Genomic DNA, 26077 nt, shown 5'->3' on the forward strand with positions numbered 1-26077 from the left:
AGGAAATAACATGGTTTTATAATGCCTATGTTTGAGGATTAATTATTCATAACATTTATATATATATTATTCATAACATTTATATAAATAAAAATAAAATATCATTGCCAATCGAATTTTATTTGTACGCATACAAAATATAACAGTAAATGCAAATTATAAAACAAGGTAGTCGCTGAAGCGACGTAAAGGGAATGGAATAGCTTGAACGCATCGACGTGCGGGGAACAAACGCGTAACATACAAGTTTTAATTTTCGGCTTCTGTCTTTGGCACGTAGGACAGGATCACGGAAGACCGCGGCGGGATCAGTATGTCGTTACTCTCCACCAGCAAGTCCTTAACATATCTGGGGAAAATTGTTATTGGTCTCAATTAGCTTCTATATAGCAAGATGACTCAAAGTAAATAGTACAGTATCCATTGGCTGATCACCACACTCTTAAGATAGAGAAGCTCTGAGGCTTATTTTATAGCCCTGCTCCAGAGAGAACGTGGGACTGCTAACTTCTCACTGGAGCAGACAGAATTTCATATTTGATCTCATATGTGACAGAATCACAGTCTGTGTCGGACTAGATAAAAAACTCGTTTATGGGTCGCCTTTAAAATCTGTCATTCCTAAAAGCGTCAATACAGCAAGAACAGGCAGGCACTCACTCGTGCGCGGGCGGCGCGCGCAGCACGGCGAGCGCGTCGGGCAGCGAGCGCACGGCGGACGCGTCGGCGCGCACGGCCTCGTCCGCCGCGTTGTACAGCGCCACGTAGCCCGTGTGGCCGCGCTTCCATCTGCCAGCGGGAAACACCGTTATTAAATTATATCACAGAGAAAAATCATTCAACGAAAATAGCACTTTCTTTTGAATATTTCTCTCTAATGTCATTTTACTTTTGGCGCGTAGTCAAGTTTCAAGGACGAATTTGGGTGCAGTATATATAAGGAAGCGTTACCTTTGTCGTGAGTAATAAAATAATAGCTACTATTAAGAACTTCGTGAAATAAAAGCTAATAACATTTCTGAGAACCCGATCTCCGGGATCCTGAGCTGTACTGACCTCGCGCACACGAGCACGGTGAGGCTGGAGTTGTGCGTGGGCGCGGCGGCCAGCGCGTACTCCCCGTGCTGCACGCTGGCGTCCTCGCGCAGCGCCACGGCGTGCAGCAGGCCCTCGCTCTGTAATATTATTAAAATAAAAATTAAAACAATAGTCGTTTGGGTGACGTAAATAAAGTTTCAGCTAGAATATAAGACGCATAAATTAAAAAAAAAAACTAGTATAACCATAATTATATGATGCCATAAGGAGATAACTTTAATATAATATATAATATTTATATATATGTAATTATACTAACGGGTGAGGTGCCATTATTCCCGAGCTGCTGTAGCTGCAATACTGGCGCTGCCGGTAGGAGCATGGCGAACGCCGCCAGCTCCTCGTCTACACCATCCTCGGAAGTTAACTAAAATCATGTAAATATATTCATAAGACATGTGTGTATAATCACTTTAAACCTATTAATTGATGCACACAATTTTTATTTTTATTATTATGAAATTCGGTTTTCCGCCGTCATAAATGTTGCCAAGCACGGACACGTGGTTATTATTTCATCAAAATTGCAAATGAAAAAATGTAATCAAATCTAATTAATTATATATTAGCACACCAACATAATTTAATCGGTGAATAATAGTAGCTATTGATTTTCTCATCGTTTTTTTTTTAATCTGCTGGAGTATTGGCTCGCACAGAGCATATTTTATAATTTATCTACCTAAAAAGCTGACAGAGTAAATTTATTAAATAGCAAACGGGGAGAGCTACAACGGCCGGTAGCAGGGAGCAGCGGCTGGGGCAGTACCTGCAGGGCGGGCCAGCGCGGCAGGCGCGCGCGCAGCAGGGGCAGCGCGGCGCGCGGGTCGCGCAGCGGGAGGGGCGCGGCGGCGGGGGGGCGCAGCGCGCTCGTGTTGCGCTGCAGCACGAACAGCTCGGGTCGCGCGCCCGACTCCGCGATCGTGAACACCGTGTCGCCTGTCGTCATTATTACACATAACCTACACGTACTATTTTGCACGATCGGATCACAGACAGTCCGGCCCTCAACTCGGCAGTATGATAAGGTATTTAAGACGAAGGCGGAATGGAAAGAGCCTGCAGAACGGACCTGCGTCGGAGCGCGCCAGCAGCGCCCAGTGCGCCAGCAGCAGGTCGAGCGCGGGCGGGTCGGCGGAGTGGCGCAGGCGCCAGAAGGCGCGCTGCGTGTGGTCCGCGCCGCCCGCGCCGCCCGCGCCGCCGCCGCCCGCCGGCACCTCGTCCCCGAGCGAGCTGTTGGCGTGCAGCTCGCGGGCGTGCTGCAGCCTGAAACCGCGCGGGAGTTATGTACTCGATCCAGACAGTATATATTTCGATACCTGTTATTCAGATAAAGCTCAAACTTAAAAAAATACTATAGTCTGCGTTCGTTTTATATGGGGTCAATAGTCGTTCATCCAATTCAATTGAAAATTTGTATAGTTGTTCTCACTCGTGTGTGTTTTTGGCAGAGTACCGTCAATTCATGTGGCGTTGCAAAGCATGCCAGATATTGGACAGTATTGAATTGTATTATGTGATTACTGGTTTTTCTGTCAATGATAATATACATTTAACTTTCCCAGTTTATTTCTTACGTTAGCTTTTTTCTAGAATATTGTATAATTTAATAACTTAAGACTGCCATTTGTCAATGGTATAATAAAATCATTTAAACTATATGTACAAAAAAATTACAATGTTAAAATATTCGTCTAACGCCTCTATAATATACTATCTTAAAATACTAAAGACTAGTATAATTTAACAATCATTACCTGATCCCATCAGCGCCAGCCTGCATCCATGCCTTGATAACGGCATCGAACTGACGCACTACATCCACGTTGGTGAAGTTCAGGTCTGGTTGGTCCTCCCCGTACATGTGCAAGTAGAACTCCTGTCGTTTTTCGCTCCAGGTCCAAGCGGGCTCGTTCAGTGTTGATACCTAATAATTTAAATAATAATATTATTATCTAATTAAGATATTAATTCATTGTAAATAATAGTAAATATTATAATGAAAAAACATTTATGTATCGGTATAAAGGGACTAATTCGAGCATCCACACGACCAATCTGAAATAATATGTTTACGTTACATTGACAATTTATTGAGAAAGGTATATAAGTTTAAAACTCAACGATTACGTTTAGATGACAAAAAGATTATTCGTAAAAATATCGTAATTACTTTTTGAATACATTTGTACACATGCAAAAATATATTTGTAAAAACGATGGTGCATTTAGGGTCCGAGTGTTTTTGAGTGTGATTCACAGTTCGGCTCAGAGTTATTAATTGAATTTTGAGTGACTAATAACACATTACTTATTATTCTTACCGAAGCAAATGTTTTTATTAAATATACTATTTACTTACACTCAACAGAATACGATAACAGTTTCATTTTATTACTTAATTAACATAATTATTTATTTATTAAATTTTATAAAACTAACTTTCATGTGAATAATCTCAAAAAATATTTATCTAAAGCATTTCTTAGGTTTTATCTATAAAACAAAGTTTATATCTATTCTCACCCATTTGTTTGGTGGTTCTGGTTGTGTTGAAGGCTTCTCTGGGTCATATTCGTGACCTTTGGCCCAGACGAAGTAGTCGCTGTACTCAGAGGAACGGTTCTCGCTCAGCTGGAACCACTTGTGGGTCTTTGACACGAAATTGGCTGTCAGGTCCACGATCACTCTATTTAAAAATAAATATATAATTTTTATGAAAAAATATATGTATGAATCTCATTCGTGAACAAGCAAATTAAATGAAATTCATTACAAATAAGTGTATGAAAATACAATACAATAACGACTTCACCTATAATTATTAATAATTGTTAAGAGTGTGATTAATAAAACAACGGTGTCTCTTTCTTTCGAACGTCAACGAATCAATGTTGACAGAAAGAGAAATAATAACTTGTAGAGTTATAACTAAAATATAAAAGCAGTTACGGAAAGTAAGTTCAAAACATTTCTAACTCACTTGACTCCAAACTTCTTGGCTTTAGCAACGAACTCTTTGAATTGATCGATACAAGTCGGGTCATCCAAGACCTCGTAGGAATCTTTGCAGGCGAAAGCGAATATTCCAGACACTTTCGACTTCTCCATTAAAGGTAACGCCGATTCCACTTCGCGGTAATCTTCTACGGAAGACATGTCAACCAATGGGCCCTTTTCATACCTAGCATGAAACAACATAAATCAGACAAAAGCTTTTTCATAATTTATATAAACAGGCAGCAAAAACACTTATGGTAATAGAACAGACCTGTCCGGGACTACTTCGACTACTAGACGAACATACAAAATATAATAATATTTTTTTCTGTTCGCTATAGAAATATGTAACAAGTCTAAACATTACCTAATTAAAAAAAAAAATTACTGACTAACGCAGCAAATCGGTGGGTCTGAGAGAATTAATTTCTTATAGAACGTAAGTGAGCTAAGAGAAGAGTTTTCTGCAGAGATTCATCTCCTAAGGTTAAATCGGGGATGGGAATTTATATGAAAATTCGTCAATTTCTGATGTAAATCGATATTTAGACTTACGTTGATAAATGAAAGGCAGATGTTAAAGTTTTTAAAATTATAAATCGGTGTTCGGCCTTCTATTTTAGTTAAAACTAGTTACCAAGTCTTGGGTAGCGGCGCCGCACATTTGGGCGCGCGGACGATGATGGCGATGGCGCCCGCCAACATGCACAGCCACAGCGCCCAGAACAACACGAACATGAACCAGCGCAGACGCACCCAGAACGGGTCCTCTGCGTACTTCATCAGCTCCTCCTTCGTTAGGCCGGAGAATTGCTGCGAAAACGAAACATTGCAGTAACCTTTTTACGTGTACGTTTAACGACACTTTCCTATACAAAAACATGGTATGGTAACATTGCACAGAAATGAAATATATTTCCGACTTGCTTACCTTCTTATTAGCATCGAGTTCGATCTTCGCGTCACCGTTCCTGTGATCTCCGACAACATACTTGGCTTCTGCCATGTCTACTCGGGTCACTATTTTGGCCTCGTCCTCCTTCTGCAACAGCTTCTCCTCAGCTCCGTCAGACGAAACCTTCTCCTTGGACTTGTGGAGACTCGACTTAGACGTCCGGAAATCTGTGAAAAACAAATTTTATTTCACTTTATTATATCATATAATAGGTTAGTGTCCTTGGTTTAGTTTCATTTTTTTTTAATACAATTTACCTACATTTATTTTTTTAATTACATCACGCTTGTACATTTTACGTAAAGTTGGCGATATATTCTATTTAATCGACTGATTCGTATCGTATAGTTGTATTCAGAATGTTTTTGAAATAAGAACAATTTACTTGAAAGATCAGTCTCATAAGTCCAGTTTTTAGCGGGAGACTGTACTTTAACGAGACATTAACGGTCAGAACGACCGCGTGCCCAATTACCTTTCATCGCGGACGTGATTTCATCAGTACAGGAATCTAGATATCAAGAAAAAAATAATAGTAACTTTCTTTATTATAGTTGAAGTTATTGTAAACGAATACGTTACGTTTACAATAACGTTTGCCTTACGTTCGTAGTTTTAGCCGCACCCTTAATGTGAATGACGAAACAGTGCGATCATGTGCTTCTTCGGTCACATTGAATGAATCCTATTGTCCCTTTCATGGAATGGTTTCTGAATTGCTAGACTGTTTTTAACGATCACAATATATCGATATCAAAATTTTATCAAGTCAAATACAATATTTTAGTTTACAATTATCATAATATTACAGGAATCTGAATTCTAATGCATGTTATTTTTAATGTATTGTATATGAAATTAAATGATTGAAGTTATATTGCACATCTCGAACCAAGCGAATCGGCGTAAAAGAAATCAAGGTACTATCGCCATGAAATGTAAATTTGCTGTTCTCTCAAATTTATTTCACAGAAATTATGTTTCAGGATTAATTATTAAACCTCTTTAAACACATCTATTAAGTATTAAGCAACATTATCATTAAAAAAAATATTACACACTGTGAATAAGAATTAACTAGATACAATTTTGAATTAATATAGTTTTCCTATATTTTTATAAATAAATATAAATATTAGCAGTTATAATAATTACTCACAACACGTCCGCAATCGATGCTGGTCTCAAAGATATTGAGACTTGGTCGACGAACTCGAGTTGAACAAAAAGCACATTACATATCAGCGAACGAGTCCGACTAACGCAATTTGGTTCCGTGACTTTGATTTAAGTATTTATTTTGTCCTTTGTATAACTATTAATTTATTTATTGAACTGTGGAATACTTATTAAGCGCTTTGACTAATTTATTCCTATGTAATTGCCTTATTTAGCCTGTGACGAAAACGAATGATATGACATTAAAAAAACAATCAACGATACTTAATTCAAGTAAGGTTTTATAAGCGCTTCTGAATTGTTTTGTTACGGGATGAATGTAAAACAACCAAAATACTCATAAAATTGTAATATTGTGATCATTTTCACAGATGTCAAATGAAGATAATGCACTTCGAAAGGCGTGTTATTATTCTTCTAGCGTCATTTATTATATCTGCCTAATCTACGTCGAATGATGGGTTATATATATCCAAGAAACTCTCATTACCAGTAAAGTTTTCAAGATTGGTTAATATTTTTATGGCAACTGTGTCGCCAGTGAGGATTGAATCGTGAGTTATACATTTAGTAGCCTTCTTATTACCATTCCTCGATAAACGTCCTGGGCCTAGTTCAACTAACAAATTGGCAGTTTATCGCAATGGAATTGAAACATAATCGTTGCCGTTCTATTCTACAATAGTGATGTATTACATCACTGTATATAGAAACCTAAAAATAAACATATAACTTTATGATAATAATCAATTACAACTAAAAAGCAAATGATTAAAAAAAATCTTAATATTTTGAAAAACCTTTTGTAAACGTTAAATATTTTTCAGTCATTTTATATAAATCTTATTTATGTAAATATTGTATATTGAAAAAGCTTGTTTAAGGGATGTTTTGAAACCTTATATATATGGTTATTTTTTAAATTTATAATTTTAAAGTTTAGAAGAGAGGTGTATGAAACAAAATGTAAATACTTCGTCGAGACGAGTTACTATTTCATTCGTTTCCTTACAATTTTTTCTTCATTCCAACAATTAAGAAAAATCATAAAATTATTAATTATATAAAAGATGAGAATTTATTATTAAAAACGGATAACGAATGTCTGAGCCCGATCCCTAAAACAGGTTCCTCAATTTTGACAAGACATCAGCGTTCCAAGAAACAAAAAGAATGCTGCGCAGTCTGGACTGTAGGCTTGTGTTACAAAAAAAAAATATTTACGAAAAATTTAATGACCTTATTGCAGTATATATTCAGTTATGTGAGTCTCCGACAAAAAACACCATTTAACAATAACACATTAAGCATGTTAAGTATCGATTGATTTGTGCTCTTCCAATCATAGATCACAAAATCTATGCTAATATTATTGAAGCGAAGTTATCTGTTATCTGTTAATTACCTCATCACAACAAATACAACTATAATGGAGGACTAATGATGTTATTAAATAATGACCAATAATTGTTCTAAGACAATACTTTATATTGTTAGGTAACAAATACTATTTACTATTATTCCAAGTATGTATTTTAGATAAAGGTCATTTAAGCTAAGGTAGCTTTATTAGATAAAATTTTTTGCTATTCTTCTGTCTCACGGAATTTCAAGACTATCTATTATCGATATTATGTAATGTATATAAATATTTTAAATTGATATTCAGACTATAGCACATTTTAAACAATTTAGATTATACTAGATTCCGCGTGTTAGGTCGTAGGTTTTGGGTATAAAAGTAGCCTATGTCTTCAATTAGGGTTCAAACTTGCTTGTATTTGATGAGATTTGGTAAAATATCATCTAATTGAAAACGTAACAGACAGACAGAATTACTTTCGAATTTATAATATTAGTATAGAATTATAGATTAAGTACTTTTAAAAAAGGCTAGAAATAAGTATTTTATCATGATAATCTAATTAAATAAACACAATAAAAACCATAATCTAAAATGAGTGTTTATTTAAAAAAAAAGATAAGTAATAAATAATGGAACATAATGTTCACCCACCTTTGCTTAGTTCTTCGAAGAATTTATTGAAAAAATAGAACACTACAAGACGCGAGTTCTTGTGTCAATATACGGAACACTAATGGAAAGTCGTCCATCGAAACGGATCGATATTGTGTGGAAGAAACCTACTTTTGTAATGGGCTTCAATTAGAAGTCTTTAGATCAAGAGATTATGTATGTACGTAGGCGTCGTGTACGGGTGCGTTCAACCCACTTAAAACCTTCTGACGCACCCTGGAATTTAAATAATTATAATTTTATTTTAATTTTGATAAATTTAATTTTAGCTTAGGAAAAACTTTCATGAAGTGCTTTGGTTTTGGTTTCTTTCCTACTATACAAATCTTTTGCCATAACATTCGTTGTTTACATTAATTTATTAATAATTTACTGGGTGGTAGATGTGCAGCGGAAAAACCAAGCCACTAGACTAGCCGAACAGATGTTTCTATACGTAACATAAAACATGTTAAAAACAAACTGAACTTATAAAAATCTACGTAAATACTTTAAATTCTAATGGAAAATACTTTGACATTGTCATTATAATGAAAAATATTTAATGGTAATACGCCTGATTTATAAAGTAATCTATATCTTAAAAACATTAAGTGATATTTCATATCAGCTATACCGAACTATTTATATTGACTTGCAATTTTCTTATTCATGGTTTACCATTAATAATATAATCAAATAGAAACTTGATCCTCAAGGCCGAGACACCCCTTTACGAGCCCCCATCCTGTTTTTCTTTATGAAACAAATATAATGCCGCCAGCCCCAGAAATCTCGACGCCCTATTTAAATAACAAGCATAAAAATAAAAGGGACGACCTTGAAACAACAATTATGCAACAAAATAATACTAAATAATATGTCGTATTTAAATAACGCAGAAATAAATACCCGGATAATATTATTTTAGTGGCGACTTAGATTTGACGTGTTTAATTTTATCTGTCGTCCCAGGAGTATGGCGTCATACTCGCTAATGTTGATAAAAAATAAAAAAAAAACTAAAAATTGTGCGCTAGGTTAGTTTATCTAATAGTTTACGTGATTACAAAGCGGATCTTATAAGTTTGTTTATTTTGATGTATCAATTTCGATGTATCAACTTAGCTGTCACGTCACGTTACGGTCACATACATTTTCTTTAAGGATTAATTCAATAAAATGAATGTTTATCAGTCTTTAATTCATTAAATATAATTTTGCCGTTTATCATAGTTCTTTTGTAGTACAGCACAGTATCTAGATATATATTAATATTCTAAGGTAAAAATATGCCCTGATAAATTATTATTTGACATTATGAACCCGTAAATTAAGAAACATTACTTTTTGTATGCTTTTTTTATATTGTGAGGCTTATTTTCTCTCGATCTTTTGTGGAATATATTTAATTTTCCCATCTCATATTGATGTTTTGTAAGAGCCGAGATGGCCCAGTGGTTAGAAAGCGTGCATCTTAACCGATGATTTTGGGTTCAAACCCAGGCAGGCACCACTAAATTTTCATGTGCTTAATTTGTGTTTATAATTCATCTCGTGCTCGGCGGTGAAGGAAAACATCGTGAGGAGGCCTTTAGCCCAGCAGTGGGAAATTTACAGGCTGCTAATGTATGTGTGATGTAATAGATGTTTATTAGAGCTAGGCTGGAGACCGCTGGGTAGGCCGATAATTTTGAATTAAGACAAATAGAATGGACTATTTCTTTCTTTCCATCACTACTCAATATGGTCAAAAACATCATAATTATTAATAAAATTACAGTATAAAAATAAATTTCAAGTGAAGAAAGTTCGAGAAGTGCATTGCCTAAGGGCCACAACACAGTGAATCTGGCCCTGTAGTGTAGTGTTTCTAGTTTAAATAAATTTATTAACTTCATTCAGTAAAATTGAAAAAGAACAAAAAAAACAATGTATATGTTTATAAAAAGAACTATTCATATAGATATATCTAGTAAAACTTTTCAATAAATAATCATTAGTAGTACAGTATAGGTTGTAATGAAGTTCTATTTTATAAAATAGTGATAAAAATACTAAAATTTCACAAATTAGTTTTATTTTTTTAATGTAAATTATCCTTAACTAATAGTAACTTGTATAATTAATGATTTTGGTTTAAATTCTCAAGAAATTGTTGAAACAACCTATTTCTCTCTTTTTGTATGTTATTTGATTCTTCTACAATATTTATTAACCTATCTAACTTCTCTTCGACAACTCGCTGCCTGTCCCTCATTTCTAGTGTTGCTTTTCTAAATTCGGCATTTCTTTTTCTTAGTAACTTTCTCCTAACTTCATCGCTTTGTCCATTTGAAGTTTTACCATTCTCCGGAGTCTCTTCAAATTTCGTCGATGTATTCATACCTAATAATGCTTTTGTTATTCTATCTGCTGTTCCCTCTTGCAATTTTTGTTGGATTTCTGGTTGATATTCACCATCAATACTGTAAATCTCTTCAAATATTTCAAAATATGGCCATTTAAATGCTGTTACACCACTTCTGTTTTTTTTCCTTAATAACCTAATGTATGTTTGTTTTAAATTTCTAAATTTCTTATCACAGCTGTCAGGCCCTTTGCCCACTGCATTTGCAATATCAACCCAGACATTCTTTTTTCTAATTTTTGGATTTCTAAACTTATCTATATTTTGTAAATATAATGCCAACATCCCGGCAGTGCTCTCATGGTCCCAGTGGTCGTCAGGATCATCGGGTGTCTCCATAATCTCAGTTTGATTCAACTGCATATATTCTGTATCAGCCTCAATATATTCAATTTCATGAACTGAAAATAAACCCTTCAGTCACAATTATCTTCTAAATTCTCTTTCATTGTATAAATATTGTATCATATAAGGATCAAGCCGCAAACACAATAATACATTTTGTCGAGTATGCCCCATTTTTCAATTGACATTCATAAGGACTTCCTTGATTCATTGGTTTAGTTGCAGTAACAAGTAATTTCGTCTCGTATAAATAATATATTCAATCTTTTAGTAAATTTAATGAATCCAATAATATGCACTTTTAAAATACGAATAACGTAGCAAATTTCAAAACAAAATATTATAAAAACTGAAAATAATCCGTTTATTGCATCAGTCAGCAATCTAACAACAAAATGGCGCTGCTATGCGAAAGTTCGTCCAATGAAAGCGCTTTATAATACGACCGAGTTTAATTCTACCATATTATACAACTGAAAATCAAATATTTCATATTTTAAGGCAACATAGGTAACAAAATAGTCTAATTTCATTTTATTTTATATAAGTTCAATGTTAGAATGTCGGTAAAGTGAGCAAGATATTATTTGATATTGCTTTTAGCGCTACATTGTATTCGGACACAGCTCATGCGGGTGGCGAAGCGTAATTTGACATTTAAAACAGCACCTTTCATTATGTCAAGGATCAGCTGATAACGATAAGGTCGAATAAATACATTTTGAACAAAGAAACCGATATTCATTTTTCTTAATAATAATAATTAATTTTAAATTATAAGTTATTGCCTAGCGTTTGTATTATATACACCATACATAAGTTCATCATTACTGTTTTGTTTTTTAATTTCGATTGGATATATAATTATAATGTACTCGGACTTAATAAAAAGTGGTCTTTAACATTTATAATATCTTAGAAATTTAAGTACCTGTATCAGATTCCGGAATAGGTTTATAAGAGGCGACGTGTTCGTCCGTCGTCTCTTTAATTTGACCCCCATCTATAGTAAGATGGTTTTTCCGTGTCTCCGACATGATGAAGTGCTTTTTCTCAGACCAGTCTTGTAATTAGGGAACTTTCACTTAGCGTCAATAAGTTAAATTATACCACTCGCTTTATAACATCAATTATGTTCCACCTCCATGCAACTGAACGCCATACGCTAGCGCTAGTTGCTAGTTGCCAGATGAGGATAATGAATGAGAATGATAAGAGAACGACTTTTTGAATGAATATTATTACCACACCCAAGAATCGATTAGAACGACATGCCATCTCGTGCGTTCATAATTAATAGTTGAATGAATCGAAATGGTTCGTCTCAATAGAGTTTTATTTATAACAATAATAATGCAAGTATAAATTAATTTCATATTATTAAAAAAAACAATTATAAATAAAAACCATAATGAGATTTAAATACTACGGGTAGTAATGTTTTAGTAAAATTATCAGCTGATAGCTGTCAAAAAGAATGAATGAATTGTTGTTATTTAATATTTATCAACTGAACTTACTATCAAATTCCTTATAAGAAATCGGAACTATGAGTTTTATAAATAGAAGTGTAATATAAGAATTTTATAAAAAAATGTGTACGATACCACCTGCACCACCACCACCTCCGCCGCCTCTTCCAGCCAGCTCGAACTCACCTCCAAAACTTTCAGATTTTTCACCTACTTTTAGCTATTCTGATATTTGTGAATGGGCAGCCTATGAACCCCAGCTATGGGAAGTTTGTGCTAAAAATGATATATGTTTACATGAAGCTCCATTTCAGTACAAATATAAAAACTTTGAGTCAATTATGCAAATAGGACCAACGTGCGGATTAGTTGCTTTATCCATGTTATTAAATGGAGAGGTCACACCTGAGGAGCTGCTAAATATTACCAAAATGAAAGGTTACAGTAATAACGGAGAAATGTTCAGTTGTAAAGATATGGCTAAGTTAGCAGAACAGGCCATTAGCTTGGCAGAAATTGCGAACCTAAACTGTTATGTAAAGAGTAGTGGTATCTTTTGTGAAGAAATAATACTTGAGTTAATAAATGGTGCTACTTTACTGGTTGCGTATCCTTTGTAATATTTAAGTTATTTCAGCTAGGTACTGTTGATTTAAATCTTTGTCTGATGTTATCAATTAGTTTTGATTTTTATTATCACAAATCTTTAATTGTTAAAAACTATTATAATTAATATAACATATAAGTTATAAATAAACAACAAATATATATTCTTAATTAAAACACCAGTTATGACGCTGATTGTAATCATTCACCATGCTTACGTCATGGTCATACAGCCCACTGGGCTCTCGTCTGTGGGATAGTTATAGTCAAAGATCCTGGCAACAGCTACACCGCCGACCCAAGTAATGTCTATGTTCTTTGTAGACATGGAAAGTCAAGATATTTATCTGCTTGGACTCTGGATGCATTGGATAAGAGTAATAATAATTTATGGGAATTTTCACCCAAAAAGCAGGAAGATGGCATATCATATGTGCTTCCTGAAGGAGGAATTGGGGGGGAAAATGGATTAAGAGGCAAGTTTCTATTGTTTAAAGGTTTGTAAGTATAAGGGAAATTTTATAAAAATATACACTTTTTATGGTATGAGTTTATATTCTTATACTGCACATTATACATGCTGATAAATGACTGATTTAAATTTACTAATAGATATATATACTTTTATATCCAAATATATATGTAATTTAATTTAAACATTTCTCAAATTAAACTTATCATATTATTTATATTATGACAATGTTAATGATGATCTACAATGTCATATAAAAAAAAAAACTATTGGAACTAAATCTTTTTTTTCTTAAATTGTATTTAGTGTAAACGCAACAATAATAAATATTTAAGGAAAGAATGTCATAGATAATTTAACTATTATTCAAAAGGAAATGATAAAATTGAGTTATCTCATGAAGAAGGACTATGGAAAATAGTAATAGAAAATGTGTCCCTAGGTTCACAACTCATTTTGAGTTATTGCCAAAGGATTTATTAAATAATAGAATAATTTAATGCAAAATTTTATTTGTACAATAAATACAAATCATACTGCAAATTGTGATTAAATAATAAATCTCATTTTCTTGCATAAACATATTGAAGTGAAATAACTATCAGATAGACAAATCAATCTTCTGTTAAACAAATGACAGTAAGACATCCTTTTATTGCACCTTCACTACTTTGAATTGATGTATAAAATTGTATTATAAATAACATAAATGTAATATACTTTTGTACTAAATAAATCAACTTAACAACTCTCCGTTAAACTAAAGAATATTAATGCCATCTATTCTGGCAAATTATATTTGTGATGATTAATAATAATAATTGTTATCGAATAAATGATTACAAGTTGCATTGAATACCTTCTTATAATACATTTTAATTAAATCATTCTAATATCAGCATACAGCTAAATAATTAGAAAATTTTAATCGCCAAGTCAGTCAGCAGTTATGAGATCAAAATTATACTAAATATATATCATAGCTTATTATCAAAGTACACTATTACTATTAGAATGAAGATAACGTAAATTTACACCGCTGTTATACTCAAACATTTGGCTAGGCCTCTAAAACAACTTTGGACTATATAACTTGAGTTCTTTTTGATTTAACTGCTATTTGCTTCGAAATAAGTAACCCTAAAGGTCGATTACCTATAATTAACAGGTTTATATTGTATATAAATACACATTTTACACAAGCAATTGAAATAATTTAACAACAAAATGAATTCTTTAAAATATTCCGTTGGTCAGACAAATGTTTGTTTGAATACAATCTACTAATTTCAATAATAGAATACAAAACGAAATAGCAGTTAAAACTAAAAGACATCAAATTTTATCGATACATGCATGTGTAAACAAGACTAGACCATCTTTATAACTTTTTACTATAATTAAGCACACTATGCAGATGTAAAATGCGATTATTACAGACAATACAGATTACATGAGTAACTTATAGTCAAAATAATATTGTTATAAATTCAAATTTAGAACAATTAAAGTATTAGGTTTATATGAAATTTAATTGATTATTGCAATTTTTAATATTATGGTTGTAAGTTCAGGGGCGAACTTAAATTTATGATGCATGAATGTTAAGTCTTGCATTTGAATTAATTTACAACAATTATGATTATGAATACAGATCAGCAACAGAACATCTGCAATATTACAAGTAGAATTTGAAAATGAAATATCTGTTGATTTAGAAACAGTATAATATAAAGCTTTCGATATGCACGATCTCTTTGCTCCTTCAAAGTCTTGTAGATAATAAAGAGAAATTTTTGAAAGAATTCAATATTCACCATCATATTATATAAAATTATTATCATCTGTCTTTAAACCGTTTTTGTGCATGTTTTGTTAATATTGTCAGTTTAACATATTTCATTACACGTTTGAAAACATTTTTTTTTTCCGTAACATTCACGACAAAGCTTATGAATAGAATTTATTGATATAATTGGCCATATGTAGACATATACATATATCAAATGTTATTTTTGTAAAATAACATTGTATTGAGTGTTTTTAAAGTTAAATTTGTATACATCTTATATGGCCTTAATATATTGTAACAGTTTTCTACAATTTGATATAAATCTTATGCTAACAGCGTTACATTGACCTCACATACATATCTAAATACACCGACTATTGTCCAAGTTAATTTGTGTGATTATTATAATAAAGAGTTGAACAAACAATATTGAAGAGTAGTTTTATTATACACAGCGTCTTCCAAAATAATAAGTTAACAATGGAAAAAATCTATAGGGACTAAAATTAAAGTCAAATGTACTTAAACATCTTGCAACACTTGGATTTAACATAAAGATTAATTATTTAATTTAAATCGGCAAATTAAATTTATGTAAAAATTTGGCACTTTTATAATGTGCAGTAAAATGTTTGAATAAAACAAATAATGGAAGAGCACCTTGAGCCGACCCTACTACATCTTTACCTAATACTGCATCTCCACTAAATGAATAAATGGCAACGTCTGTGTTGCCAACAAGCGATACTGTCAAAAGATTCTGTAAGTTAAGTTGGCAATAAATAAATTTAAATTGTTGTGACATCCTTGGTTACTTGATTGAATAGTTTATAATAAAAAAAGAGTTGCTAACACAGAAGTTGCCAACTATTTCGGTGGATGCGCACCATGTCACTACAATGCCATAAAATATTGCGAATAGAACCCATAAGCCGTGGTATAAATATATCGGATCATACAAAAGCCACATAGAACTGAAACAAAGGAGACAACTTTATTAATTCTTTCTAATAATTTAAATTAATCGAAGACTTTTCGTTGCAATTTTTTTCTACCACACTTAGCTAAACACATTGAATTAGAATTAACACCGATTTACTGGATACGTTTTTTGGAATCGTTTTATTATTGCTCTCGAATTATATCAAATTAGGTTTTAAAGCTGGCTCGAAATGTTTAAGAGGGAAAGGGATTTCGTTACAACGTACTGAGAGCCCGGCTACACTTTCTAGTGACACTTCGAATTCCGTACAGGCCGTTTTCGCTGCTACGATTTAGGTACTTCTACAATAAGAGACTAGTAAGCATAAACTTTATTTTCAGACAACATTGATCACAAGTTCCATGAATTAGCAGAATTATTGTATATCTCATTTTGTGTAGCCGGATAGTTTATTTTTTTTTAATTTAAAATTAAGCGTTTTTGGAATTTTGTCATGTAATCTGGCTTACATTACTGCCTTTTGACGAATCGTTCAAACCTTATATTTAATTAACATAATACTCCATTTATCCACGACTTATCGGCGAAATATATTATAATTATCATATTTGAAAGATCGCGTATACTAAGATTTATAGGAAAGATTACATTTCATATTCTTAAATATATTAAAAACGCTACATGACTGTATCAAAGCTATTGCTTCCCTACCGAAAACGAACCGCTGCATATACATACAAAATATATAAAAAACATTAGCGACCAATCGACTATCGCCGCACTAAAAAAAACTGCATCCATAAATCACAGACAAAAATTAAAATCGCGCCCGCAGTCCAGCACGAACCTATCTGATATGTGCCGAAAATACTCATTAAAATTCGTTATTTTTACTCCGTTACACAAACTAACCTACACATTACATGGAAATGTCACGAACCATAAATTCCTCGATATATACTGAGTACGCGGATTACCTATACGATAAATAATGTACTATCTACTACGAAATGACTATAATGCATAGTTAACGATATTGAGCCTTCATTATGCAACTTGAACGTATTAAAGAAAGCTACAATTCTAAGACGGAACTTGGACTCTATTTTATATCAAATAGAGTTCAATGTTACACAACAAAAGCTTAGCTAAAACCATGGCAGCTTGACAGCGATATATTAAGTAACGCTACAGACAGAAGGGGTACAGTAACATTATTGAATTAAATTTGGACATTTAATATTATTAAGGTCGCCGGCGTAAGAGTGACGCGTAAATAACAGCAGAAGAATTGATTGAAAGTTTCACTTTTTAAAAATCACTATCATTCAATTCTTCCTTTATTACGTTCGTTCATTCATTCGTTCAGTAATGAATGGTAATTATAAATTGTAAGCACAATTACGCAGACGGCTTCTTTAAAAGCCTCATATTCCCATCGGCCTCTATCAAATCCCGTGTACATGTAAATTACGACTCGTAAAGTCGACGTAACCAAACCGCTTTCGGCTAGATTACTCATGATGTCATGCAGCCCATCGAACCACTGAAGGTTCTGAGACTAGGAAACCATAGCGGGGCGACCGAGGTACGACGGGCGGAGGCCTAGGTCTCCGGTGGAGCGAGGGGTGCTCCGCACGTAGCCACGGGGAAGGTCTTCACATGAGTCTGCCATTGCGTTGACAGCTGGAAGAATTTCACGCCGTTCCATTCCGTGCCGTCGATGTAAACTGATGACGAAAATAATTATTGATTCTATTTCATTGTATAATTAACTTTAAATTATAACATTTAATAACTCATTAGAATTCAATCATACAATTTAATTAACAGAACAAAGAACCCGGGCAAAAAAAAATGTAAATGTAGAAAGCTTTTATGGATTTAATATATTTTATTTATTTTACACCTTAACATAGACAGATTGTCACAGTCCGTCACAACTACATTCGTTTTGGAACCCAAATTGCTTATCAAATCAATTTTTTTTTTAAGATAAGTATAATTTGTCTAATTTTTTTTGTCAGTTTTATTTTTTTACTTTTCAATTGGGCCGTAATATAAATAAACTTTTCTTTCTTTTTTATTTATAATTTCCCAGCACAACAAATAACAGACATTGACATTTTTTAATGTTTTTTTTTTTAATGTTTACAAATAATAACATATTTTAACCGAACGTCGCAGGCTCCAGAAAACCAACGAATATCACGTATTTTATTTGTGTTCACAATATTAATCTTGATCTTCGTGATAAAGGAAATAACGTGGGAAAACTTGCATTTGTCGGATAAATTACTGTTTCACGATTGTTCGACAACCATCGAATCTGTGTGGTCGAATAACACTGGTTTTATTTACGGGCTGTTCCTGTTGAACATACCTTTAAGTGGCGAGTTGTGCGATCCCTTAGCGGAACAAATGAGACGCGCCACTCCCTCCACTGTCTGCGCGCGACCTGGTTCCGTCTCCCCACTCTTTTCCTTCTTCTTGCCTAGCCTCATGACTGGAATACAAAAATAATCACATAAGTATTGTACCGCAAAAGTTGTTAAATCGATGGTAATCTGTACGCGGTAGATTTACATACAAGCGCAAAATATAAATTAGTACATTAACGTACAACTATGATATGGTATTCTTACTCTTTTGCTTCTTCTCCTTAGTAAGGTATGTGATGCAGAGATGGTGGTTATGCCTGGTCACCAGCAGCGCGCGGAACGAACCCTTCAAAGTGACCTTCCCTCCCCCCTCTGCACCGCTCGCTCCCTCCGCCACCTGGCGTATATAAATCATTATTTATATGCACCTATTTTGAAGTTATTTAGACTAATCTAAGTTTATTTTTTTATTTGAATATTTTTTTGGCTGTATGTATTATAAATTCAACAGTTCGTCGGAATGTTTGGATGTCTTGTTTCACGCAAAAATTACTAAACGAATTTTAATTAAACTTTACAATAATATAATTTATACCCTAATATCCAAGACATTGCGTAGATTTCGTTGTTGAAATATAACATATTAGGTATATAAGCATATAGACTGGGTAGGTAGCGTCCTTTTTATCTTCATCGAATGCACTACACCGAGATGCACGCCCTAACGCTTAAGCCTCGGATCCGATTTAGACGAAATTGGAATCGAGATAGCCTGAGCAGTCCGAGCACACGTGTGCGTGCGTACCGGCCAGTAGTCGAGCTGCAGCTCGAGCGGCTCGGCGCGCGCGAGCGCGAGCGGCGGCGCGGCGTCGGGCGCGGGCGCGGGCGTGGCGGGGGGCGAGGGCCGCGCGGGCGGGGAGCCGCCCTCGTCCAGCTCCAGCGACGACGGGCCGCCCTCGCCGCAGCCCACGCGCACCTCCTGCGGGACGACTCCGTTCGTTTATTACGGCCCTACTCCGGAGGCTGAGACCTGAGACCCAGCCGAGACGAGATATTTCCAAAGACGAAGGAGTGTGATATGGCTAATTTTGTAACGTTTACTATTTTTTCATTATTCAACAATAGATTATGAGATTTGTATTAGCAATTTTAAATAAAATCAATATTTTCAAAACGAAAGCAAAATAGTAACTTTAAGGAATTTTCTGTATGTATCATTAATACAATGTAATATAATAAAATGAATGCATAGATAAATTAAAGTAATAATGAAACAAATAAATAAATAAAACTTATTATTACCGCAATGAAGGGTACGAATGTCTGACTTGAGTCCTCGTCGCCCGACTTATCCCGGTAAGCAACCATGGCTTCGCCGATCGGTATGTTGTTGACTGGACCGATGCTATTTAAATACCTGGAAAGTCAAATAATTGCATAGAGAATCATCAATAAATAAACGAAACATTGTCAAAAACCTGTGTTCACAATCGGTATAAACTTCAAAATGGAGTAACGCATTGTTGTTTTACGGTTAAATAAATGTCATAAGTATATACCTATAAGCAACTAGCACCAAAAGGCAGTTTTATAAATATAAGAAGAAATTTACCTGGCGATCCTAGACGACATCTCAGCGATGTCGGGCATGCTGGCGTCGGCGGCGCGCTCGCAGAGAGAGTTCCAGGTCTCGTTGCAGAACAGCGCCGCGTAGGTGCTGTCTGACGCTCCGAGCGATCGCGATATCGTGTTGGGACCTGCGGCGAGTGTATTGTTAGCGATATTTATTTATTTATAACATACGGGCCTGAGTCTCATCTGATGGAAAATGATTACTACCGACCATAGACATCTCAACAAAAACAAAACAAAAAATCAAGCACATGCTAGATATTAAAAGGATAAAACTAAATTCCAATTTTATATTAAATTCTTATATATAAACATCAATTTTTTGCTGAAGTTCGCATTTGTTGTAGTTAAACTAACGTGAATTGTATAATGTCATCGGAAGAGACTAGCGTCTGAGACACAGGCTCGGCCTAGTTCAAGCGCTTGTACCCATAGAATTAGTACAAAAAAAAAAACTAAACAGCAAATTGGTGGACGACCTTTCGTTTGTTTTGTTGTAAAGACGGTGTTAAGTCTAAAAAATGAATTAACTCTATTTCTTGAACTAGGTGGCAACCTATACGTTTGTAATTTTACACAAAGTCACCAGCAACGGTATATTATTGGCAGACGAATACAGTGGCGTATAGCGAGCCGCAGCCGTACCGGTGGGCACGATGTAGAAGCGCAGCGCGGGCGCGTCGTGGCGGCGCGCGGCCAGCTCGGCGTGCGCGCGCAGCGCCGCCGCGCACCACGCCTCGCCGCCGCACACGCACACGCGCACGCCGCGCCGCACGCCCCTGCCGCACGCGGGACGGGGGATTCTATTATAATCGAGTATTATCTGTGCTACGGGAACACGAACACACGTCCGCGTGTCCTGTCGTGTCAATCCTTTCCACTGAACTCAGCCCAAACCCACGCTTTCCTGCAAACTGTCAAATCCATTGGGATGACATTTTGTCCAGTTACGATGAACGAAAAGCGTGAGCTGACGACGTTTTATTCGCAAGAAAACTTCTCTATGAGCGATCTAGCGCTGTATTTTAATAGTTTAATTGGATGGCATAACGAGAATTTATAGCTGTAGCGAACATTAAATGTAACAATATTTGCACAAGTTGTTTACAAGAACGTTCATGGTTCTTGTTTATCGTAGTGGTACTTTTGTTATTGGCGTTCCACTTATGTATATTTTATTTTGACCCGTCAATATTAACTTAACTTAATTTCGTACGATTGAATATTCAATCTGTAACTATAATATAAGACAATACTGGGACTACTGGGACTAATAACATAACACATACGGTGATTATTTTACAATATAATGAGAGACAACAATAGTAGTGTCACCAATTAATGTAACACTTCCGAGGAACATGTTTTCTTGCGCTCATTGATTAATACGCGTGACCTTCACCGGCCCAATAGTTTCTCACGTGTCGGAGTTGTCTCGCTTTTCTTTAGCGGCGCGCATCATCCAATGAGGTGCGAGTATTTCGTGGAATAGTATGTGTTTCGCCAATGGTGTGTAACGACAGTGCGCGCCACTCACTGCTTGGCGGCGCGTGCGAGCAGCGCGTGCAGGAAGGCGCGCGCGTCGGGCGCGGCGGCGGGCGGCGCCAGCACGGCGGGCACGGCTAGCGCCTGGAACACGCGCGCCAGCCCGCTCGGCACCAGCGCCACGCACTCCGGCAGCGGGCCCTCCTCGCCCAGCACGCGGCTCACCTGCTCCAGCATCGTGCGGCGCGGCTGCGACGACATGTCCAGTATTATCGCTGAGCCAACTCAGAAAGCGAATTCAATATAAAATTTGACAAAAGCGACATAGTTAAACATAAAAATAAGGAATAAAATTTTTAAAAATCCCAATGATTCTTATTTTAAATTAACATGTAAACTACTCAATCAAAAGTGTACCTCAAGTGTAGTAGGGCTCTGCACGGGAAGGTCGTGTGCGGAGAGCGGTCTTTCCGTGCCGATTATAAGCGAGTTCTTCTTGCGCGCCGCAGCCGCCGGTGTCAAGTTTCCTCCGCTCGTGGCGCTCCGGAACAGTCTAGATCTTTTGTCTTCCTGTGAATTTAATAAAACATTAACCCATTGTGAACCCGTATTTAAAGATTCATCTGAAAATATTTTAAAATTGCATATTTAATTGAATCTGTTCGTTCGCCTTTGAAGTAAATATGTTTATTTATACTCCATAACATTATTATTTCATAATTCTACAAATCTCTCGGAAACGAAGACATCACATCGATATAGGGGCAATGCATTTCGTACGTATACTTTGGTCACTTTGTAGCGCAATAATATCGAAATTCCACCAATCTGGGTGATAGTCCACTGGTCAGCATCTGATACCTTGGTCTCGTTAGGGGGCGAGCTAGACACCGAAGCGCCAGAGACGGGCGCGTCGAGTGTCGCGTCTCCATCGCTATTGCATTCACTACCGCGTTCGTCTCCCGCTGAGCTGCGGACAGCTTCCGATTCTGTTTATCGACCAAACATTTTAATAAAGTCTCCTAAAGACATGCGATTTTGAAGATTTATTTTGAAAAAGGATTTTAAACAATAATTTTGGTATTTCAATAAAGAGAGTGATAATATTGCAGGATATAGATGGACCTATCAATTTTGATCGTTTACATAACTAAAAAAAAAGACAGATAATAAATCATAATGAAAATCATTTTTTTGTTTATGAACTGAAAGTAGTAGATATACTTAAAATTAAAAAACTTTGCAAAGCCTTAGTATTTCTAAGTTATAAAAAAAAACAAAAGCCTATCGAAATGGAAACGAAACAAAAAATCAGACAGACAAAAGCTTGCTAGTGATGCTTAAATGTATGTATTATGCAGCAGTCATTACTGTCTAGTATGTGTCTCTAGAGACATTATGAAATAACCCTTATGCAACAGTTACTAATGCTTTATTAACAATAACATTAAATATCTTCATAGTAAAAAAAACCCACTTTAAAAAAATATAAGAAAAATCAGACTTACTAAGTTAACAAAATACTGAGCGCTCATTGGTCGCATATTGCGTCGTCGACTTCGGACGACCAATGGCCATTCAGGGTAGAGTTACAAAATCCGACTTTACTCAGTGTTTCAGACGGTTAGTTTTAGAAAAATTGCAATACGTCAAATTATATTCCGTAAATGATTATAAACTAGTGACTGTTGCATAAAGTCGTATACAGCGTGTACCTGTGAGAGGCACGGACGGGTGTCGGTCGCGCGGGCGCAGCTCGGCCGCGGACGCGAGGCTGGCGTGCCGCGTCACTGCGCATGCGGGCGTTACTCGATTGGGGCAAGCGGATAGTAGGCACGAATACGAATATATTGTATTGATCCAACAGATATATTTATCATTTACAAAATTGAAAAACGTGTTTATTAAAAATCAAAAGCCATCTCATTGGTGTAAATATTAATGGCCATTAAGAAAAAAATTAAATAACAATAATGAGACACGATACTTCAGAATATTCTATATGATATAAATATTTCATGTAAATTCAGTAAATACAATTGAACTAACGAGATTTTTGTAAGTAAAAGAATATTCGTTCCGCTACTCTCCACCTGCCCCACACATGCACTACACTATGCACACAGCGTTACAAAACAAAACACAAACATTTACATATAATTCTCATCGATCAAAATCATCACGTACAAGTTATCACATTATGTCGTCTCACTCACACCGATCACTGTTATGACATGCGAGAGCAAGATGCATCGTTATTTATTAGATGAACGCTATAAAGTCATGTGTAAGTTACATGAAGGAAATTGTGATATGTTCCGTTTTTTTATCCGACAGCTTGTACGTTGACCGATAAACTCTCGGCGATACCTTGGGAGGCAATCAAAGCAAGTCACACAATGCACTGTCGTTCGAGCATCGACATGACGACTTTAATACACACTTATGTTAGATTCCTATTTCAGTAAAAAATATTTTAAATTGTATTTCATTCATAACTCGAAATTATTTGTTTTTATGTTACCATACATTTAGACAATTTATTGGTTAATTTGTGAAATAATGAATGGATTCCGTGAATTATTCCATGTGAGGCTTTGTTTCGTTCAATACGAATGAAAGACACAGATCATATTTTTTATCTGTATCTAAACCTTACAGAATATTACAAATAAAAACAGTTGACAAAAAAAAAAAAACAAACATATGTCACACTACAATTATTGTTAAAATATTTGACATACCATTGGAATGCCGATGATGTTCCTGGTTAGCAAGACTGCGCGAGCTGCTGAAGAACGGACGAAGCGAGGGTTTGGGCGTGGACCCGATGCTGATGGTGTCCATCTGATCCGGACCGGAGTCCTCTCCTTCGCCACAGGACAGCGATTCTAACTCCTGGCATGAACATCGCCACAGATTCGTAAAATTCAAATTCCTACATTCGATATAGAACCATTACACTTACTTATTGACTACCTAAGGGTTCGGAAAAGAATATACACTAACCCGAGAAGAACTGGACAAAGAAGCAAAGAAACTTTTAATTGTTTACAAATTTCAATACGATAAAGAAATAGACAAAATACGTTTTGTCCCAAGCTGAGTATGTAATATCGTTTTGCATACTAAAATTAATTTATATCAAGTCACGGCGGCAATTGAAACGTTACCCCTCCAAAAAGTTACCGACTTTATGCACCCGAGTAACAGGAGTAATAACATTGTTTCTTGTACTAAAGCTATGAGTGTCTTTCATCACAAAGTTAATATTTTCCCGAGCACATAAAATATATCATGAGAAGCGAAATCATTTGTGCTAATATTATAAACGCGCAAGTAACTCTATCTGTTTGTCTATCTATTGCTCTTTTAATGGCAAAACCACTCAAACGAATTCGATGAAATATTATATGAAGAATTCATTTTAATATTTTATGCCCACTGTAATGACTTGACGACCAATCTCTAAAACGCGACCGAATCCGCGAGCAAAAACTAGTATCAAATATATTAAGAACTGATCAGATACATTCCTCTTAGATGAGCCTACGCGAGTTAAACTTTGAGTGCTATATAGTTTTACCTGAAACAGTTCATCGATATCTCGCTGAGCGTGATGCGTGTCTCTCGCCGCGCCTCGTTCGCTCAACTCCTCGGGCACGCGAAACCGCCGGAGCAGCGCAGCGAATTTTTGCTTCAAATTCCGTTGCTGTGGAAAATTTTAAACAATAATTTATATATTTTGAATTTACACTGACGAGTCTGTAGCCGGTGGACTGGTATGAAGTCCTTCGGTGGAATTCCCTTTCAATCCAGCGAGTAACATTTCATTTTTATAGTTGACTTTCTACAGACGAAACAATTATGTTCATATTAAATAAACTTAACAATGATAATTAAAATATAAAAAAATATAAATATTATTATATTGTTTTGCATATGACAACAATTTTGGAAAAATCATATCCCATTTAGAAGACACGATCGCAATCTCAACACCCATCTATCAAATGGATTAACTTTTATCAAATGACAAAATATTTATACATTTACCATGTCCATATGAAATATATTTGTTTATATATAATCTAGACCACATCATACAAGGTTACACGATTCCTTTTTTTTTAATAATTTTCAAAGAAAAATGTAAATACTCCAGTACACCGCACATGAACATGACCACAGACAATTAAAAATCACAAATTTCAATACATCGTTAAATGTAAAAAAATAAAATAAAATGCTTTACTACCTCCATCGTTCGTAAAAATCAACTGACGTAAT

The 26077-nt window shown here is 35.2% G+C and overlaps 3 protein-coding genes across 3 annotated transcripts in view; 1 reads left to right on the forward strand and 2 right to left on the reverse strand.

Annotated features, from left to right (window-relative positions):
* Nucleotides 1-101: 101 nt before the first annotated feature.
* LOC125070716 lies at nucleotides 102-12214 on the reverse strand. The gene is made up of 12 exons (XM_047680643.1): nucleotides 11936-12214; nucleotides 5030-5220; nucleotides 4736-4911; nucleotides 4082-4282; nucleotides 3625-3787; nucleotides 2856-3025; nucleotides 2171-2364; nucleotides 1868-2037; nucleotides 1358-1465; nucleotides 1057-1175; nucleotides 661-789; nucleotides 102-349 (listed from the first exon to the last, which is right to left on the reverse strand). The coding sequence occupies exons 1-12, from the start codon at nucleotides 12039-12041 to the stop codon at nucleotides 250-252; spliced, it is 1827 nt and encodes a 608-aa protein (XP_047536599.1). The 5' UTR covers nucleotides 12042-12214; the 3' UTR covers nucleotides 102-249.
* Nucleotides 12215-12492: 278 nt separating this feature from the next.
* LOC125071208 (UPF0692 protein CG33108) lies at nucleotides 12493-13628 on the forward strand. Its single transcript, XM_047681328.1, has 2 exons — nucleotides 12493-13083; nucleotides 13266-13628. Exons 1-2 carry the CDS (start codon nucleotides 12599-12601, stop codon nucleotides 13585-13587), a joined length of 807 nt encoding a protein of 268 aa, XP_047537284.1. The 5' UTR covers nucleotides 12493-12598; the 3' UTR covers nucleotides 13588-13628.
* A 1976-nt stretch (nucleotides 13629-15604) lies between these two features.
* Nucleotides 15605-26077, reverse strand: part of LOC125071209 (phosphofurin acidic cluster sorting protein 1) — a 129714-nt gene continuing 119241 nt past the window's right edge. Inside the window, exons 7-19 of the mRNA XM_047681329.1 lie at nucleotides 25374-25499; nucleotides 24532-24685; nucleotides 23503-23577; nucleotides 22649-22776; nucleotides 22205-22357; nucleotides 21840-22036; nucleotides 20948-21081; nucleotides 20283-20427; nucleotides 19973-20087; nucleotides 19476-19649; nucleotides 18935-19067; nucleotides 18673-18795; nucleotides 15605-18019 (exon numbers count right to left, since the gene is read on the reverse strand). Coding sequence (XP_047537285.1) covers nucleotides 17895-18019; nucleotides 18673-18795; nucleotides 18935-19067; nucleotides 19476-19649; nucleotides 19973-20087; nucleotides 20283-20427; nucleotides 20948-21081; nucleotides 21840-22036; nucleotides 22205-22357; nucleotides 22649-22776; nucleotides 23503-23577; nucleotides 24532-24685; nucleotides 25374-25499 — 1782 coding nt within the window. The 3' untranslated portion in view covers nucleotides 15605-17894. The remainder of the gene's footprint in view (nucleotides 18020-18672; nucleotides 18796-18934; nucleotides 19068-19475; nucleotides 19650-19972; nucleotides 20088-20282; nucleotides 20428-20947; nucleotides 21082-21839; nucleotides 22037-22204; nucleotides 22358-22648; nucleotides 22777-23502; nucleotides 23578-24531; nucleotides 24686-25373; nucleotides 25500-26077) is intronic.

The sequence above is a fragment of the Vanessa atalanta genome, chromosome 18 (assembly GCF_905147765.1).
Source record: "Vanessa atalanta chromosome 18, ilVanAtal1.2, whole genome shotgun sequence".
Taxonomy (NCBI): domain Eukaryota; kingdom Metazoa; phylum Arthropoda; class Insecta; order Lepidoptera; family Nymphalidae; genus Vanessa; species Vanessa atalanta.

Excerpts from the sequence above, each read along its gene's own strand:
- LOC125070716 (XM_047680643.1), bottom strand. The coding sequence starts at position 12,041 with ATGTCGGAGACACGGAAAAACCATCTTACTATAGATGGGGGTCAAATT. Across the intron at positions 4,283-4,735 it reads GCGCCGCTACCCAAGACTTG|GTATGAAAAGGGCCCATTGG; the intron begins GTAACTAGTTTT and ends GTTTCATGCTAG. Across the intron at positions 2,365-2,855 it reads GCTGGCGCTGATGGGATCAG|GCTGCAGCACGCCCGCGAGC; the intron begins GTAATGATTGTT and ends GCGCGGTTTCAG.
- LOC125071208 (XM_047681328.1), top strand. The coding sequence starts at position 12,599 with ATGTGTACGATACCACCTGCACCACCACCACCTCCGCCGCCTCTTCCA. Across the intron at positions 13,084-13,265 it reads GGTGCTACTTTACTGGTTGC|TTATGACGCTGATTGTAATC; the intron begins GTATCCTTTGTA and ends TTAAAACACCAG.